Source organism: Euleptes europaea, chromosome 7 (genome assembly GCF_029931775.1).
Source record: "Euleptes europaea isolate rEulEur1 chromosome 7, rEulEur1.hap1, whole genome shotgun sequence".
In the NCBI taxonomy this organism is placed as follows: domain Eukaryota; kingdom Metazoa; phylum Chordata; class Lepidosauria; order Squamata; family Sphaerodactylidae; genus Euleptes; species Euleptes europaea.
The window spans coordinates 19,807,936-19,823,305 of NC_079318.1; the positions used below are offsets into that span (position 1 = coordinate 19,807,936).

General features: G+C 39.7%; 1 protein-coding gene across 1 annotated transcript in view; it reads right to left on the reverse strand.

Moving 5' to 3' along the window:
* PDE10A (phosphodiesterase 10A) overlaps nucleotides 1–15,370 on the reverse strand; it is a 165,903-nt gene that overhangs the window by 8,230 nt on the left and 142,303 nt on the right. Inside the window, exons 17-20 of the mRNA XM_056852634.1 lie at nucleotides 10,529–10,684; nucleotides 8,904–9,076; nucleotides 7,103–7,214; nucleotides 3,216–3,296 (exon numbers count right to left, since the gene is read on the reverse strand). Coding sequence (XP_056708612.1) covers nucleotides 3,216–3,296; nucleotides 7,103–7,214; nucleotides 8,904–9,076; nucleotides 10,529–10,684 — 522 coding nt within the window. The remainder of the gene's footprint in view (nucleotides 1–3,215; nucleotides 3,297–7,102; nucleotides 7,215–8,903; nucleotides 9,077–10,528; nucleotides 10,685–15,370) is intronic.

Below are 15,370 nucleotides of genomic sequence, written 5' to 3' on the forward strand. Positions count from 1 at the left end.
GGTAGGCAAGCCTGCGGTGACAAGAGAAAGCACAGTGGCGGCCAGTGTCACTGCCCATGGAAGCAGCCAGAGGCTGGAGCAAGGGCCTGGCCAAAGAGAGGCTGGGCGTGGCATCATCCAGGCTGCAAGCCCCGGAGCCAAGAGGAGGAGCAACCAGCTGCACCTGACCAAAGACGCCCTGGGAGCCGACTGGAACGCCAGAGGATGCCTGGGCCCAGGAGGCAGCAGCTGTAGAGATGTGGGGGCGGGGCCCGCCTCCTGCATCAGGTGAGGCATCGGATGGCCCAGACACAGTGAGGTGGGCAATATCTTCAATGGCAGCATTCTCACCTGGGAGCAGGAGGGTGGGAAGAGCTAAGATGTGGGACAGGACGTGCTGGTTAGGCTTGAGAAGGATGGGGCTGGAGATAGGGAAACAGTAAGTCTTCTTGGGTCCCGGGAGAGCTTTCTGTCAAGGTGGGGCCATGAGAGGAAAGTTTCGGATTTTGGAGCATTAGGGATTTTGGATTTCCGGGTAAGGGATACTCAACCTGTATTATAAAAGATACTTGAAGGACCACCTCCTCCTGTATTATGCAGCCCATCAGATTCTTCTCACAAGCCCTGCTCTCTGTGCCATCTGTAGAGTTGAACTGAGTGGTAACACAGCTGCTGGAATGGTGGCACCTTGCTTGTGGAATACATCCCTCCCCCTTGAGGTTTACTTGACGCCTACTCTACTCCCTTATAAGTGCCAGGCCAAAACATTTCCTGTTAGGCTTTTAAATAAGGGGCTGGTTTTTAAAATGGTTTTTACGATCTGCTTCCACCCTAAGGTCTATGGTCATCCTCCAAAGCCCTGCTTAGGGTGTCCACACCTTCTGAGAGTAGGCAGGTGGCAACCCAGGAGAAGGCTTTCTCAGTCATGGCATTAAAACGCTGGAACTCTCTCCCCAGACAGACTCGCCTGTTCCCTTTTGTTGCCAACTTCTGCCATCAGGTGACTTTTTTCTTTCGTTGGGCAGTGATCCTCCTTCCTGACCTGTTTTTAATTGTCTTTATATATGTGAATTTTATTCTAGAGTATGTGTGCTTTAATTTGGTTTTAATTGTTTGCATGATGTGTTTTTGTTTGGTTTTAATGGTTTTCAATATTTTTATTATGTATGCTTTTAATCTATTAGCCACTTGGTAGCCCTAATGAGAGAAGGGAAAGTTATAAATTTTGTAAATCAAATAAATAAACCATAGCAAAATGGGCAGAGGATTTAATAGGAACTCTTATCATGCTATTTATTCTATTATTAATATTACTTCTTTCCAAAAGCAAACTCTTTGGGGACAACATCACTAAATATGATAATCACAACCATGAGGTATTCTTTAAAAATTATATGTGATATAATCCAAATTATATGTAATATAATCCAAAGAAAATAAATAAAAATTACATGTAATATAATTTTTATTTATTTTCTTTGGATTTTCCCCCTTTACAATGGGAAGACATTTTTGTTTTTTAGTCTGGTCTATAACTTTGTTCTACATCGGTGTACATAAATTGTACTATAATTCTAAAACTTCCTCTACCAGTAATAAATAATAAATTTTATTTGCGGCCAGTATGCCAGAAAAAACATGTAAAACAGAAACTGACCATACAGAGGAGTTGTTTACAACCAAGGCCAACAAAATTAGGAATCACCCAATTTTACATTTCCACAGATTAAGGAAGTACATTAAGGCAATGAAGCTTCATTGCTACTGCACAATATTTTGCAACCTGGGTGGTGATTGGTGAGCTATCTCCCAGCAGAACCCTCTTGGATTCTCTTCCAGTAATTTTTACAAGTCTTCCAAGGCAGGCCAGTAGTTTTATATGGATGTTGTAGAAACACTGCTGTACTTTAATCTGGCAGAAGAGGGAGAAGGAAGACGCTTTTCCTGATCTGCCCTTATCACTTCAGTGCCCTGCACTGTGGTGCGTTTGTTTATGAGGCTCTCCTGACCCTTAGAGCAGATGTTTTGGGAAAACAGCAGGTTTTGGGGGGAGGGAAAAGATTCACCCAACCTTCCTTCCATTAGCTCTGCCGCTACATCCAATCCTAGTTTCTTTAATCTATATATATAATGTGTGTGTAAAGTGCCATCAAGTCGCAGCCGCCTTACGGCGACCCCTTTTTGGGGTTTTCATGGCAAGAGACTAACAGAGGTGGTTTGCCAGTGTCTTCCTCTATACCTATCTAATAATGACCCCATCTGTTGATACTTAAATCTGCAAATGGGAGCCATGCAGACACAAAAGAGATACTTATACAAACCTGGGGAAAATCCTAAAACTAAAGGGGCAGGTGTTTAAACAAAAAAACAGAGAACATGACAGGGTTCTCCTGACAGGGGCAAGGCACGAGGAGGAGGGTGGGGGAGAAGAAGTGAAAGCTACTGACTCTTGCCCTCATCAACCACTCATGTGGCAATGACAGTGGAGGCAGCTGGCAGAGGAGGCATGGGATCTTACTCCCCTTGCTGCCACTGAGGTGCTGGGTAAGAGAGCTGGTACAGGTGCCATCACTGTCCCCTTAGCTTCTGGAGGAGGGCAGGGAAGGAGGAGCAGAACCTGGAACCAACTCCTCTACCACTGAGGTGACAGCACTGCAGGCAGATTGCAGTGGACCAGAAAGATAATTGCCGACTCCCCCTCCCACTGCTTGGGGTGGGCAGGAGAGGAGCCGCCCTTCCCAGCTTTAGACAGGTGGCAGGGTAAGGGAGCTGTGTTGGGAGCGAGATGGGCAAGCAATGCTTCAACTAGGCAGCCTGGCTGGCAAGTGGCCTGCACACAGAACAAAGGGACGAAGGATGGGATTCGCGCTCCCCCTTCCCCACACACACTCAAGTCTTCGGCTTCATTCACTGTAAGAGAAAGGATGGGAGCAGAGAGGAAGAGAAAGAGAATGTGAGTGCTGAGGTGGGGGAGAGAGGAAGAGAAATAAGAAGAAAGAATGGTTTCGACAGAAGGGATGGGGCACAAGGGAGGAAACATAGGTGGGAGGATGCCCCCTCTCCTGTAAGTTTTTGCAAGTCACTGCTTGTAGTATTTTAATAGAGGATCTTTTAAGAAATGAATGAAAATCAGACCATCTGTGTAAAAAGAAAGTCAGCAAAGCATATATAAGAACATCTGCTTTCTAGTGAAATTATACTTTTTTTTTTGGAAACATCAAATATTTCAGACCTACCTGGCCCTGAGGAACTTCATCCTTCTTGTCTCTGTCCATCATAGGAATAGGTTGAATACCAAGCTTCTTCATTTCATCCCCCTACAATATTCAGCAAACAAAAGGATCACTGAAGATACTTGATGAGGTACATTTAAATACAGCAAGATATTCAGAACTTAGTATGTTAAGGAAAAATATGGAGGAGGAGATTAGGAAAAAAACAGAAAGAGATGATTTTACAACATATAAGGGCTTCTTCACACATTACAAAGTACATGTGGCCCCCACAAGGATTTTGGAACATGTGTGATGGTGCTTCTGTGCTTTCCAAGGGTGCATGGGCTAAATCCAGACTGGGACTGTGGGGTACACACAAAAAGGTTTTAAGCCTCCACCCCCACCCCCCACAGAAACACACCTGGGTTTGCCAATCTGAAATAACTCTGGAGAGTCGCTATGTACTTTGAAGACCTTCATTACACACAGGTTTCCCAACAGAATAAGTAGTGGTTCCTTGGAGTTATTCCAGGGTGGGAAAATGGTGTAGGGGGAAGGCCCCTTGTCCACAAGATCTACTGTCCTTGTCTGATTTTGGCCCACACGTGCCTGGGAAGCGTAGTCCTCCTAGTAGTCAGGAGGCCATTGTAATTTATGAATGAGCCCTAAGAGAACTGCAGGATCAGACCCTGGGACCAGCTAAGTCAACATCCTGTTTTCACCAATGGCTAGTGATGGAAGGAAGGTCCAGTATCTTAGACAGTATGTCCATTGCTTTGTTATTTAGCAGAAGTTAGGTCTTTTCTCTTTTTTTCAGATTCTCAAATAGATGCTATGTTGGTATCTTTTGAGGTCACAAAGAATAATCCCAGGGAATGTTTTTCCAATGATTCCTGAATTATGGAAACAAGTACCTAGAAGTCTCCAAAAACGTTTGCTTTTAGTGTCTGCACTTCATACACATCAAGGAACCTTAAAAGTGCCTAGATGTGCTTTCCCAATGAACCATGAATCGCAGGATCATGGAAATGAACATTAACAGTATTGTAAAAAGTGAGGCAGCCTTTCCTTTGGTACAAGTCCTTAAATTATAGATGAAATTCAACAGACTGCATTGGACATATGGAAGAAGAAGAATAGGGAACAGGGTTTCTCAGAGGGAAACAGGCATGTGGGACAGGGTGCTTAATTCTTTTTCCTTCGCAGACCTCTCCTTGAGTTTCTTGACTAGGAAAGCAAGTCTGAACCATACTGGGGGAAAACTAGTAGTGAGGAGTTGCAGAGAAAAAGCAGCAGATAAAGGACCCTCCCTTCAATCTGATGTTTCTTGCCTGCACTCTTCCTCACCTCCCCATCTCTGTTTTGCACGTCAGAAACAAGGATGGGATCAGGATGGATTCCTGTGTTTGCTGCTGAATGTCTAATTTCACCCACAAAGCAAGCCGTTTCTGAAAACCTGTAGAGTGCTATTTTGAAGGAACAATCTTTCATTCAGATGAAAGGATAAATGAGGATTAGAAACCATTTATGTGGATGTATTTGGTTGAAGATAGGAAGGAGACTGTGTAATTTATATGGTTCTAGTCTGGAACAAAAAAACAAACAGAAGTTTCAATTATGTGCCAAGACTAAGGGCCCAGTTCTTATAAATGACAACTGAAGAAATAAATTGTTTCTGGACTGACCCACTTCACAATGCAGGAGCCAGCTCATATGTCTGAATGCTCCTCCCATTCAAAAACAAGGCAATTCTTGGTGTTGTTTAGAAAGATACGTGTCTCATATTGTCTGTGATATGCAGGTTTGCTATGTGAAGGGAATATTTTGGGTTTTTTTTAATTTTTATTATATGAGATATAACAAGGGTACAAAAGGAAAATGGGGAAGGGAAAAAATGAGCATCAAATGTATGGTAACAGAAAAACTGAAGATAAAAATTCTAACACAGAACAGGCAAATGATGTCATTAATTTTCATTGCTTGGGCAGATTATATAAGTAACATATAAGTAACATATAGAAAGAATAATCACTATCTATGTCTAGTTAATGTGTAATATGTTAACAAGTCTAATGGTTATCTATAGATGAAATTAGAATTTCATTATATTACATCCAACTGAAATCACATCTTTCCCTTTCTCATTGTTAACCATGAGCATCGACATACTTATAAAATGGTTTTCACGTCTCATAACGCTGCTCAAAAGAAGTATCGTTATTAATATTTATCATATCGATCATTTTTGCCATAGTGGCATATTCCATTAATTTTTCCTCCCATTCTTCTATAGCTGAAATAAGTGGTTGTTTCCATTTCCTCGCTCAAATCACCCTCATGGCGGTAGTGGCACAGTTGAATATTTCTTTAGATTGTATGGGGAGTTCTGCAGATGTGATGCCTAGCAGCATATTTTTGGCATCAAAAGGGAATTTCTGCTGAAACATCTTTTGGAGTTCTTGATGGATGTTTCTCCAATATATCTGTAATTTTAGACAAGTCCACCATACATGATAAAAAGAACAGTCTGGTGCATCACATTTCCAACAGGCAGCTTGGCTGGTCTTAATCATCTTTTTTATCATATTGGGGGTAAGATGCCATCTGTAGAACATTTTGTACCAGTTTTCCCGAACTTCTTGACTAGCTGTAAATTTCAATTCTGCTGTACATAAAGCTTCCCATTTCTTCATTAGTATCATTTCGCCAAAGATCTGCATCTATTTGATCATGATAGTCTTTACCTGTTCCATTTCAGTTTCATATCTTACTAATAGTTTGTAAATCCTTCAAGCAGATGATCATGATGCTTGATTATCATAGTTTCAAATTCTGTTTGAGGTCTCAAATTGCCAGTTTTTAATCAGTCTTTAAGCCTATGGGGAGGGGTTAAGACGCTTAGGGCTGTTTAGCTTGGAAAGAAGGCGGCTGAGGGGAGACATGATAGAGGTCTATAAAATTATGCATGGTTTGGAGAGAGTGAACAGGGAGAAGTTTTTCTCCCTCTCCCATAATACTAGAACATGGGGTCATCTGCTAAAGCTGGAGGGTGAGAAATTCAAAACAGATAAAAGGAAGTATTTTTTCACACAATGCATAGTTAAATTGTGGAACTCCCTGCCCCAGGATGTGGTGATGGCTGCCAACTTGGAGGGCTTTAAGAGGGGAGTGGACATATTCATGGAGGAGAGGGGTATTCATGGCTGTTAGTTAGAATGGATACTAGTCATGCTGCATACCTATTCTCTCTAGTATCAGAGGAGCATTCCTAAGAATAGGAACAAGAAATTCAGTCTGGAAAGCACATTCATTTTGACAGTCGATATCCTTCCAAGCCATGAGATGTTAAGTGTAGACCATCTGTTTAAGTCCTTTTCTATTTCTCTACACACTCTGAGGTACTTGTTTTGAAAGAGAGTGTTATTTGAAGAGGTTATGCATATACCCATGTATTTGACCAGCTCCTTTGTGATCTGGCAATTTGTTATTTCCGTCAAGAGTTTTTTTCTTCTTCTTCAGAAAGATTAAAAGTTAAGATTTTGTTTTTTTGTCTTGTTGAGTATGTATCCTGAATTTTGAGAAAACCTTTCTATGTGGGATTTGATCACAATAGAAGATGTGAGCGGCTCTTGACAAATTAATATTTTGTATAGAGGCACCTTCAATTATGTGATCCCTGCCTGCAAGTCTTAAATGTTACTGTTCAGAAATCGGTGTGTTGCATTTGCTCTTTGGGATAACTTAGATGAAGCTTACCAATAATTTTCAAATAGCTTAGTTACTCAAATAGTATTACTTGGCACTCACAGACTCTATAAAATATCTAATAAAATTAGTTTTAACTATCTATACTGCTGTGCTCAATGGCCATCTCCTGTTTACATATGCAAAACAAGGTTTGGACTTACCTCAGTCCAAAATTCTGCATATATATCACTGGATGTCAATCTGGTTACCTGCCATAATTTTGTAACCGAACACAAGTCACAAGCTGTCATAATCAACGCAATCACACGGTCCCTACAATGAAACTGGAAACTTAGTATACAGTTTAAACATATCATATTTTGGGTTTAGTTTTTAAGTACATCACTGTCAATACAAGAGCAGATCTGTATATGTGAAAAAAACAGGCATGCAGAGCTGTGGCCTATGTTAAGAAGAATAGGACACCAGAGAAAAGGGGGGACACAGACATCAGTATTTGTGTGTTCAAAGTAATTCCATTTGGAGATTTACACTGCAGTCCCAATTAGAGCTACATCATTTTGAAACCACTGACTTCAATGAATTTAGAACACTGTTAGCTTAGGACTGCACTGTTCATGGCCCCCATGGTTGTTCTTACTAATTTCAGTGATATCTAAGATTGATGATGATGATAATAATAATCATTTCCTTGCTCTTAAAAACGCAACCTGAAAGGAAGACAACCCTAAATGTAAGGCTACCCCCCAAAAAAATTACACATAACTGATATTCTTCCTAGAAGCCAAAATGACTAAACTGAGGCAATTGTTTTTCAGTCACATTATGAGAAGACATGACTCACAGGAAAAGACAATCATGCTAGGAAAAATTGGAAGCAGCAGGAAAAGAAGACCCAACATGAAATGGATTGACTCAATAAAGCATTCCTAGGGTGTTATGGTGCCGGGCTGGGGGTGGCCTCTGCTTTGGCCCGGGAACGCCCCCTTTCCCCCCCCCGAGATACGCCACCTCCTGTGTAACCCTATGAGGCCAAAACCAGCTTTGGAGGCAGCGCAGCCACGTTGCCTCCTAAGCCCAGCACAAGCATTCCACTCAGGAATGCACTGTTAGCCCCTGAAATTCTCAACCCAGTTCTCCTGAAAGTGGAACTCTGTGTTGGCCCACCAATTTCCCCACCCCCTTGCTAAACACAAAAAATAGGGCCATAACCGTGTAAGTCAGCATTTGCATCACCCCACCAATATAGTTACATACAAAACTGGGTTATCAAGCAGTGATCTGATGTACATCTAACTGCTGCCTTGAGTAGGGATTTTTGGGGGTGGGGAGGTGGTGACTGAGTGAATAAAATTAGTTCTGCTGAAGTCTGTGCTTTACTTTTTAGCAAATGTATTTAGGATTGAGGTATAATGTCACCAAATATTATCTATTTTAATTTAAATTTTAATGTTAAAACAAAGGTTTTCCTAGACTGTACTTTGGTTTAGAAAAGTATTCAAATCTGAATATTTGGCTTAACTTCTTGCAAGTCTAGGGTTGGATAAAACACAGAATCCTCAGTTCACAGAAAGAGTGTTTTTGTTCATGGAAGTATTTTTTTATATTTTAGTAGAAAAGAAATCTTAGGATCTACCTGCTCATCATCTAAATCTCTTAAAAAATAGTCAGAATTATAAAGTGAAATTTTAATAATTCTGATTGTTCAATAGCAGGTACAATTCAGAAGTTACCTTCGATTTTGTTCCTGCAACTAGGCTTATAAAAATAAGACTGTTTCAAGTTCTACGCTTAATGGTACCAGTAAACTCTTGAATAGCTGTAGTTAATTTGTAATATACGGTAACAGTGTTACTCGTCCTGTCAGTCTTTTTTTTAAATAAAGATTTGTGAACAAATTACACATGCACAAGTCAAATTTTTAAGACATTAAAAATCTTCACACTGGCAAAACAACATTTAGACCTGAAACTGAATTATAAACGTGAAATAACTCTTTACCTATGTGCTTGATTGTTAAGGTTTAGTGTTCTTGTCTGATAAAGGTCTGCCAACTGTTTCCTGTTTCCAAAGTACAGAGCAAGATCTGTCGCAATGATGGCTTTGCGGATTATTTCCAGGACTTGTTCGTACTCCGTAGAATTCAAATTACTGAAAATATTGTGGCCTTCCAACTGTGAAATATATATAAATATATATAAAGCATAATATTTCATTTAGAGTTATTTTAACCCCTTGATTTTGAACTGCCCCTTTAGCTTTAACACAATCCATGTCCAAACATTAAAAATTCTCTCATTTTCACTGAGTAATAAAAGGCTGTATTTGCAAGAAGCCTTGATGCACATTTTGGGCTCAAATGAAGTTTCTTAAAATCTGTGTCAGGATCCATGTGCATCTCTAATTATTATCAGAGTTAGATCATAATGGGCAGCCGTGTTAGTCTGTCTGAAGAAGATCTGAAGAAGTGAGCTGTGACTCACGGAAGCCCATACCCTGACAGAAATGCTGTTAGTCTTTAAGGCGCTACCAGACTCTGTGAGTCATTTATGCAGGGTCGATTTTGATGCTTGCTCAAAGCTGCTTTTTTAAATGCGACCTTTAAAATGACTATTCACGGTCCCAATGCAAAAGGAGAAGTCTAACAAATTCCATCCTCCCCTCGCCTTCTCCTTTGTTTGCATAGCCATTAGCAATGGTCATTTGCATAGCTAAGCCGCAGCTGTGATTCTGCATGCTTCTTTCCGGATGTGGGGGCGGAGCAAACACAAAAGGTCTCGTTAAAGGGGCTCTTAAGTAATGCAAAGCAGGTATGCGGTGGCTTCGCAGTGACAGCTGGAATGACGATTCAGCGTGAAGAAATTTAAAAAATATGCGGGGCACTTCAGCCTGGAACTTGCTGCTAATTACCAAGCATAAACGGCCTTGCTCTTTTCAAATATCTGAGTTATTTTGCCTCTTTTTCCAAATTGCTCTTTGAACTTACCAAGCTCTATGGCAAATGACACTTTTCAAGGACAATCCAAGAGAAAACTCTAGCAGGGTTTTATTTTTAACATGACACATAATTGTGTACTATTTCTAGAAACATTCCTGGAAAGCAAGGATTTTAAGGAAGCATCACATTGTATATTTTTAAAATATTATTATAATTATTAATGGACGTACATATCCTCTATAAAGAGGAACAAATAAAGGGGGAAAGACTGTGACACAAATATATTTGTCACAGAAATATATTTGTCACACTAAAGCAGTTTTATTCATTTCCAGGTATTGTATTTTCAGATGTTCTCGTAAATCTCACCAAAGAAACATAATCTAGAACATGGGTTCTCAACAATGGGGGAATTTCCCCCCCCCCGGGGGATTTTTAGGGTTCTAGGGGGAGAATTGGGACCACTATTCAGCAAAGTGTGATGTCCTGTAGATTATGTACAATCTGTAAAATTGTAGTTTAATAATTGTTAAACTATCTTGGAAAGGGGGAATTATAGTCTGAACAATGGTGAAAGGGTAGAATGGAGCAAAAAAGGTTGAGAACTACTGATCTAGAAAGATGCAGAGCTGCAGCCTACTGCTATTTCAACCTGAACTGCTTTTGACTCAAAATTGCAACTTCGTACCTGCAGTATAGCTACTGTCTGTGAAAAGTGGTGTTGCTCCATGGTTGAGGTGGAATAAAGAGCAGCTAGTGGATGATCAAACTTCTGAAGGTAGCTGTTGCTGTAACCTCTGTGATCCAGGTCATGACATAAACATGCAATCAGGAGACCTCTTCGCTGGAGAAGCAAGCAGACGGCATATGTAGTTACTGTTCAGATAGATTTTGTACTGCTAGATTTTTCTCTGCACCATTCCAGACACTCAAATTATAGACAAAACACACCAAATAACATGCATCTATCTATTGCTTAGCTTTAACTGGGGTAGGCACCTACATGTTATAAATGCCAGGCTGCCACTGAAGATGAGCCCCAGGGCTGAACACATATGAAGTAGCCTTGTGAAGATTGTGACTGCCTATTCTGATGGTCAGCAACTCTCCAGGGTTGCTACTAGAGATCTGGAGACTCAGTCTTCATGTGTGCCAAATATGCACTTTATGGTCCCACCCCTTTGTTAAGGCAGAGGGCAACTTATAACTGGCTGCTGTCACATTGTGAATTTTCCTATTACAAATCAATCACTGGCTGTAGTGCTTACAAACACATTTCATCTTCTAGAATCCAGGATCTAGACTAACCTGGAGGCATTTCTCATTGGCAACATATCAGTGTTCATTTAAAAGCCAAAATTATAAAGCAGGCAAAATTAATTCCCAAACGATATATTTGCATTTTTTATAGAACCAAAACCACCTGCACTTTATTTTAAATCAGACACAAAGCCAATCTATTCACACTCATTGACCAATTTGGCATTCTCCCCGATTCATGGTTAAATTAAATCATAATTCCAATCTATAAAAAAGGTGATCCAAATTTACCGGAAAATTTCCGCCCAATTAGTTTGCTGTCAATTCTAGGCAAACTATATGCAAAACATACTGAAAGGCGTATTTTAAAATGGGTTAGCTCCAACTCTATCATTGGCCCTGAACAAATCGGCTTTTCTAAAAATAAGTCAACGGTAGACCATTGCCTCACCTTATCAGTGATTGCTGGAAAAATACACAAAAATAGGTACAAAAAAACTTTTTGTTGCCTTTATTGACTTAAAGAGCGCATTTGATTCAATATCTAGAGAGATCCTGTGGACCAAATTATCAAAATTAGGCATAGATTTGTCTCTTATTTCTGTTGAAGAAATTGCATACATCCACTACATGCCAAATCAGATACTCTCAAAATGGCAGATTAACTGATAAGATCCCAGTTAAAAAAGGTGTCAAACAAGGCTGTATCCTTGCTCCCTTCCTTTTTAATCTTTTCCTAGCTGATCTAGCTCAATTTTTAGAACCAACTGACGGTCACCCTCCTAAATTAGGGGGCCTTCCAGTCCCTCTTCTTCTATATGCGGATGATACCGTTATCTTATCTTTTAGCAAAGTGGGTCTTCAAAGGTATTTGGACTCCTTTAACAATTACTGTCAATTGAACCATCTTTCTATAAACTATCTCAAAAGTTCTTGTATTTTCTATGAAATAGACTTCTTATAGATGGCGAATTGGGAATACCAATATTGAGCAAGTCAGAAGCTATAAATACTTGGGTGTGTTATTTAACTATAACCTCAGTTGGTCGGTGCACAGGAGTAAAACCATAAAATCAGCAAAGATTTCTTTGACGCAACTTAGACAATTTTATTTTAACAAAGGAAACCAGTATATTCCGGCAGCAATTAGAATTTTTAATCTTAAAATACTACCCCAAGTACTTTTTAGCATTCCCATATGGCTTTCCTCTTTTAATCAGGAAGTAGAAAATCTTCAGGCTTCCTTTCTTAGACAGACTATGGGAATCCCTAAATGCGTGTCTTATTTTATGATCTGTCTTGAAACAGGTCAAAGTCTGATCGAGACTAAAGCCTGGACCTTAGCGATTAGATACTGGCTCAAGTTTTGGTTCAGTGATGTACCTGGCTCCCTACTAAGCAAAATAAAAAATGAAATACAGAAATCGTCCTGGGATGCATTAATCAGACATAGAATACATCAAATCGGAATCTCCCTTGACAACCTATCTTTGGCAGAAGAAACTTATATATTCAAATATATTCAGCAGAGATTTATAGATACTGAATTCCAAAGGTTCCTACCAGCTCAACCATATATCTGTTCGCCTTCCATGCTCGGTTTAACTAACCGTATAGGTAAAATGGCCAACTATCTTGCTTCCTTAGATGATCCCACACAAAGTAGAGCTTTTTTATTAGCTAGAGTAAACGCTTTCCCATCTAAGATGCTTTCCGGCAGATATTCCCAAATCCTAAGGCATGAACGTTTATGCTCGTGTAATCTTAATTCAATCGATACTATTGATCACATAATTTTAGATTGTTCTTTTTATGAATGTACCCACGAAAAACTATTGTCTGCTTTATTAGCTACCAAAAGATCTTTGAACAACCAACTGAAATGTCAATTTCTCTTGAATGACTCGATCCCTGAAATAACGGCGATGGTAGCTCAATTTTTTGCTGAGGTGCTGAAGATTAAAACTGTTTTTAACTAGTATATTTTGTAAATCATAATTTATAGGGATTATTACTAATCCTTAATTTAAAGGGTGCTGTACTTATATCATGCTTTGATCATTGGCTAAAGTATGTAATTATGCCAATAAAGGTATGTGTATGTGAACCAGACACAAAACATTTAATGGTAGATGTGCCTTCTAGTGTAACTTTCTGTTTCATTAAAGGCACGATACAGGGCAGATAACTGACACATCAGCTGTTTCAGATGCCTTCTAAGAAAAGGCACAAAAAATCTACTAACCATTCATTCATACCCAGCACAAATGTTAGAGAGACTTTGTATTCCTAAGGCTCAGAATTCAGAGGTCCCTAATACTCACTGTCAACATAAATGTGAACAGTCCCAACTTCTTCTCTGGCTCTGAGACAAAAAACTTCTTTTCGGCCTCCTCTCTAATCTTTTGTCACATGGGTGCTAGGGAAGGGGAGGGAGAGAGACTTTCTTCCTGTGTGTGTGTATAGTGCCGTCAAGTCGCAGCCGACTTATGGCGACCCCTTTTTTGGGTTTTCAAGGCAAGAGACTAACAGAGGTGGTTTGCCAGTGCCTTCCTCTGCACAGCAACCCTGGTATTCCTTGGTGGTCTCCCATCCAAATACTAACCAGGGCTGACCCTGCTTAGCTTCTGAGATCTAAGGAGATCAGGCTAGCCTGGGCCATCCAGGTCACCCCTGGCTAACTAGCTCAGGAGATCAGAATGGAAGAGGAACAGGAGGAAAAAGATGAATGACTTTTCCAAATCATTTTCAGTTCAAATAAGCCAAGCTATTTGCCAGTAAGCAAAGGAGCCACAGATATTTTATGGTTGTTTTTTTACTCCAAGGACTCAGGAGATTCAGCCCATGATCCTAGTGACTTGTAAAGAAGGTTCCAACTGAACTGCTGAGAATGTCTCACACATTTTATTTTTTATGTCTCTACACAGAATGTGTAAGGGGGGATCAAAATTCAGGTCAATGCTTTGCCTTCATGAGTTGCACTGGTTCCTTTTATTTTCAAAGTGAAATAAAATATTTACATTCTTTCTTAATAGTTTATTGGTTTCATAATGCAAGTGTTGTAAACAGACTGAGAATTTGATCTATTCATATATAGGTAGGCAAGGTATTTCCACTGACAGCCAGGGTGGTCTAGTGCTTAGGGTGGTGTAGATCTGGGAAATCAGGATGATGTGTTCCAGCTGCAATAAAGGTCTTTAAGGCCAAAACCCTTGTGCCAAAACCTATGGGGCACCACTGAGCATCTCTGGTAACATATCTAGTTTAGAAAAGGTTCAATCCAAGTTTTTAAGGAAATTGCTTCAGGTGCCAAATAATATTTCGAAGACTGCACTCAGAATCGAAACCAGGATGGTTACTATCCAGTCTAGGCTTTGGGTGACCATAGTTCTGTTTTGGCTGAAATTGTTGTTCAAAAGAATGGTCTAATAACTCTAAAATTAACCGACTCATTTGTAGTGCCTTGGCAAATAGCACTTAAGAAAAAGTTGGGTTATTATGGGCTCCTGTACCAGCTTCTCTTGACTTCTGAGTTATGAGAAAGCGAAGGAACTTGTTAAAACCAGAGTGGCAGAAGTAGAAAGGGAACATTATTTAAATATGATCTTGTATCCCCTTTTTAGAAAGGACTTGCTCAATAGGAACGTCATGATGCCATATTTGTTTATTTCAATGTAACTGTATGACCATATACGTACAGGACTATTAACATCCTTACTTGTAGAATGACCTGGAGCTTTGAAGAAACAATGCCTTAAATTATTGCTGTCAGATACAAGTGAGGTCTTAACAAATGAAATTGCTAGATTTGCTTGGTTAGAAATAAAAATAAGACAGTGCCGGACCAATGTATACATTAGCTACGGAAGTATGGGATGAATATTGTTTGGAACTTATAGACCATTATTTTGTATCAACCCTATGAATTTCTGTGTACTGATTATTTCAGTAATGTCTATGTTCCTTTTAAATATTTGAATTTTGTTTTAGCCTAAGTATTTGTGTTTTACCATATATTTTGTAATATTCTGTTTAATCTGATGGTCCATGACCGTAACAAATGTGGTTGATTGATCTGGGAAATCCAGGTTCGAACTCCCATTCTGCCATGGAAGCTTGTTGAGTGGCCCTGGGCTAATCTAACCCACCTCAAAAGGTTGTTGTGATGACAAAACAGAAAAGAGGAGAACAATGTAAGCCACTTTGAGTCCCCATTGGGGAGAAAGGCGGGATATAAATAAATTAATTAATTAAAATGCACTGTACATCT